Source organism: Penaeus japonicus, unplaced genomic scaffold, assembly GCF_977035675.1.
Source record: "Penaeus japonicus unplaced genomic scaffold, GWHDUDI00000001_assembly GWHDUDI00000031, whole genome shotgun sequence".
Classification (NCBI taxonomy): Eukaryota; Metazoa; Arthropoda; class Malacostraca; order Decapoda; family Penaeidae; genus Penaeus; species Penaeus japonicus.
This window is the reverse complement of record NW_028234433.1, coordinates 10292297-10297008: the sequence shown is the minus strand read 5'-3', so window position 1 is coordinate 10297008 and position 4712 is coordinate 10292297. Positions and strand designations below refer to the sequence as shown.

The window sequence follows — 4712 nt, the reverse complement described above, 5'->3', positions numbered from 1 at the left end:
TTTGTATATCACGAAGAATATATATGATTGGGAGATAAAGATTTGCATTAAAAAGAGACTATATTTTATATCCATTTTGCGTAAACACAAGGTATACCATTAAAGAGACATACTGGGTATCATAAAAGTAAGATAGACATATATTTTGTTTGTAACAGGGTAGTTGTTTAAAAACACACGACTTTAATCGACAAAATTTTTTTGAGATTATTTATTACGTTCATTTGTTCAATTCAAGTTGTAAGAACAATCGGAAAAGGATACTGTTTTCGTAATTGCTAAGGAAAGAAAAGTGTCTCTTCATTTGATTCAGGGAAGGAGAGACGTCGTTTTGCTTAAGATAAGGGATTTTATTCCGACAACATCAGGTGTGATTTGGAAGACTGAGAAAATATGCATTAAAATGGCATGCTAGGAAAATTGTTGAAACGTGTCCGCATTATTTCTTTCTTCTTTAAAACAAGATATTTTTGTCATCATGAAATGGAAGTTGATACATTCGTCCATTTGTAACAGGGCTGTTTTTTAACTTGCTTTTATGAACTAAGTTTTTAGAATAATATACGTTTGTTCTTTTCTAACAGAGCGTATTTACAAATTTACTTTAACGCTAAAAGAAGAGGGAACTAAAGTAATAATGCCACTAGTTTTACTACAAGTGACAATAAAAAATGTAAGATGATCATGATCCTATTAAAAAAAAGTGTCCTTTTATCTCATTCAATTGAAAAAAATCGTCAGATATTTTGGGTGGTATGAAATGGAAGTTAATACATTTGTCCCTTTGCTACAGGGCTGGTTTTAAAACAACATGCTTTTATGAACAAAGTTTTAAGAATGATATTATATATACACGTTTGTCCTTTTGTAGCAGAATTTATTTGCAAATTTACTTTATGGCTAAAGGCTAAATGAAGTATTAATGGCATTAGTTTGACTAAAAATGACAATAAAAATTGTAAAATAATCATGACAAAGAAAGGAAAAAGTACCCGTTTAATCATATCAAGGAAAAAGTGTCCTTTTATCTCATTGAATTAAAAACAAAAATTGACCTAAAATCGTGAACTGCTGTATATAATCACACTATATTTTAAAAGTTCTATGTAAGGTGGTATACTGTGGTTTATATTAATTTTCATTTCCACGAGAGATTTTCCATTCCTCTCTGATTATTTGTAGAAAATGAGAGGAAAGTATTATTGTCTTCTCCAAAGAACATGTCCTTCCGCAAACTCTATTTACATCACAGATAATATAATTTCTTACGGATGTACAAAATTAGGTCTAATATCACGGGCACATGAATTTCTAATTTCATATTTGATGTCTCACTGAAAAAGTTATTGCATAGGAAGCACAACAAAGCATGTGGGAGCAAGCTTCATGCTTCATTCAAGATATGACCATTATGATAATAAAGACAATGATAACAATAACAAAGATTATGATTATGATTAAGAAATAGTCATGATAATAGTAATAAAAATATAAGAAAAAATAATGATAAGAAAGTTGTAATGACGACAATGGTGATTATGATAATAACATCAATAATAATTATACTATTACTTCTATAGCCTGCTCACTCGGGTCTGATAGTTGAGCCAAGGCTTCTCATTGATCTATGCAACGGAGAGGGAATATACATCAATATTTGTATATTGACTCAAATATAAGCTTTCGATTTAATTATAGAATAATTTCCGGAGCCAAGGAAGTAAAAATTACCTTAAAAACGATATAGCTCTCAAAGTAAATCAAAGTCAAACATAACAGTCCATAAAAAGGTGAGCGACGTAAAAAGTAAAAGTGGACATGTAGGTGTTCTCAATCAGCACTCTCTCCAGATGCGATCACTGTAGTGATCATTAACTGATTATTAGTAAGATGCAAGTTAATTTCTTATGGCGCTTGCCATCATTAATATTTGTACTTTTAAAAGATTGCCGACGGAGTGGGCCGAGCGGTAATCACTCTCCGAAGGCATAAATGTTGCTCGTGAAGTTTGTTATAATTGTTACTTCCCGTACACAATCAAAAGAGCCTGGGCACAACTCTTTGTTAACAACATGTAATCACGAAAAGAAGCAAATGCATAAAACTGATATATGATTAGGTGGCATGGATATATATATATTTACATACATGAAGGGCTCATAACAAAAACCTGCACATAAAACTGGAGCACACTATTTATCTTACAAAGTGTCTGTCCGTTGAACACCACTGGACAATGATAACACAAAAATATATATATAAAGAAAAAGGCTCGGCTACGGCCTCTCTCTATATTAACTTATAGCAGGAGGTCCCCTTATCCGGAAGTCTTCCGCCAAGGATCTCTGGCTTACAGGAAGAAAGTCTCACTGCTATAAGCAAACTGCCCGTTGGATGAGGAGAGAGAGTACCTGTAGCTTCGGCCGTGCGAGCGTGAGTCGCTTGTTCCTCTCCGGACATCTCCGTCAACGTCTTGAAGGCGGTAACCAGCAGTTATGGTTTTTAAGAGGTGTGAGACCTTTGCTCCAGTGCTTTAAAATTAACATAAAATGCAGTACAAATAAGAAAATTAAATGACGGGAAAGCCAAAACACAGACATAACGTTTTATTATTCTTTGCAAGCACCATGCATTATGAATGTTGCAGTGTCACGGTGCTGGTCTCTGGTGGCCACGGGTACAAATTCCAAGCGTTCAGCCCTGCCATGAATAGCTTGGGATCCCCTCAAAGATAGCCCGTTTTCCAATAGGGAGATACTTCACTACAATAGTGCCAGCTGTCTCAATTCGTTTTACGATTTCTGTATTCTGTACATATACTATTACACATACTTTGTTTCTGGATTCATTGCACATGCTTCTTACAGCCTACATCTGAAACAAGAGCACTCCAAGTAGATTCAGTTCGGGAGCTTACTCTTATTCTATTCTTTCGCCATAATGCGTTTTTCATTGGAGTAAATATTATCAGTGAAGCGTTATTCCGTAAATATCACAAGCCAATTTATGGCCTTTCACACACACACACACACACATATATACATATATATACATACATATATATGTATATATATATATATATATATATATATATATATAAATAAATATATATATATATGTGTATATATATATATATATATATATATATATATATATATATACATATATATATATATATATATATATATATATATATGTATGTGTGTGGTGTGTGTGTGTGTGTGTGTGTGTGTGTTTGTGTGTGTGATATATGTATATATATATATATGTATATATATATATATATATATATATATATATATATATATCTCAGATTGTGATATATATATACATATGTATATATATATATATATACATATATATGTATATATATATATATATATATATATATATATATATATATATATATATATATATATATATATATATATATATATATATATATATATCACACAAGCACATCGTAGATTATGAAATAGAAAAACGTACTGAATTCACCAGAAGACATTAATGTTTTGAGATGCACCTTATAAACGAAAGATAACCAAACAGCGATTGACTTTAGAGTACTTGCATTGACACATGTATTAAAAAATAAAGAGGAAAACCAGGACACTATTGAAAAATATTTTATGATTCATTGAAATCTTTATTAACTTTCCTTCTTGTTTACCTTTCTTGTTTTAGTAAAATAAGCAAGAAATAAATTCTTCTACTAAGTGGAATATTAATGTAAAGGAAATAATGCAGAAAGTAGGCAGGTCTTGAAAAAACAAATACATTTTGCTTGGGTAAAATTTATTATCCTTTTCCAACGAATGTTTTCATAATCAACGAACAGCCGTAAAAACGTAACCAAATTTAGGGTTATTGACACCAGAATACTGGTGAAGAAGAACGTCGCCCACGACCTGTGAAGTGTGACTTCCAGACGTTGCTGGGGATCCTGCAGCTTTCGTTATTGCTGAAGGACTAGCAGTATGAGCAACTGGAACAGTACTTGATCTGGAAGGTGCCGAATAGGCAGGTGAAGCAGCTACTCCTGGTGCTGCGTCTCCTGCAGCAGCAGGTTCAGGGTGTCCCTCAGGCAAAAATCCAGTCTTTCTACCAGCTACAAAGTTGACAGTATGTTCTTTTCCATCTTCATCTACGTAAGTATAACTTCCAACGATATTGCCATCAGCATCGGCTTCCTCGGTCCGTGAATAACTATCCGAATCAAAGGCAAATTTGTATGAAGCGTCTGCTTGACTGTCTGCGATTTCGCTTCCCCCTGCAGACTTCAGCAGAGGAGAAACTCCTGCTAGAGCGTTGGCTTCTTCTTCGGAAAGAACGGGGAGAATACGTCCAGTTGGAATACCACTTTCTGCACCTGGAACAGATGGTCCTCGAGGAAGGGAATCTCCTTCAGCGATGTAACCAGTCTCAGCTCCAGCAACATACTGGATTTCCCTATTGACGTCATCATCAGCAGTAAAGGAATACCTTCCCTTGACATTGTTGAGAGCATCTGCTGTCTCATGGCGGGAGCTGCTCTGAGTCTCGTATGAGAAAGAGTAACTTCCATCGTCAAGAGCAGAGCTTCGTACTTGTGCTTCTTCAACTGGTGCAGATGGGGCAAAAGGTCGTGCAGGGGCAGGAGCAACATAGGTTGTAGACGCACTCTTGGTAGACACAACACCTGAGCTAGAAGGCTGAGTGTGAGAGCCAAA

At 34.4% G+C, this 4712-nt stretch overlaps 1 protein-coding gene across 1 annotated transcript in view; it reads right to left on the bottom strand.

The window, feature by feature from the left end:
• Nucleotides 1–3781: 3781 nt before the first annotated feature.
• The window catches only part of LOC122259417 (uncharacterized), a 3061-nt gene continuing 2130 nt past the window's right edge, over nucleotides 3782–4712 (bottom strand). Inside the window, exon 2 of the mRNA XM_086555667.1 lies at nucleotides 3782–4712. This exon is cut by the window's right edge and continues 1011 nt beyond it. Within this exon, the coding sequence (XP_086411793.1) occupies nucleotides 3831–4712 (882 nt within the window). The 3' untranslated portion in view covers nucleotides 3782–3830.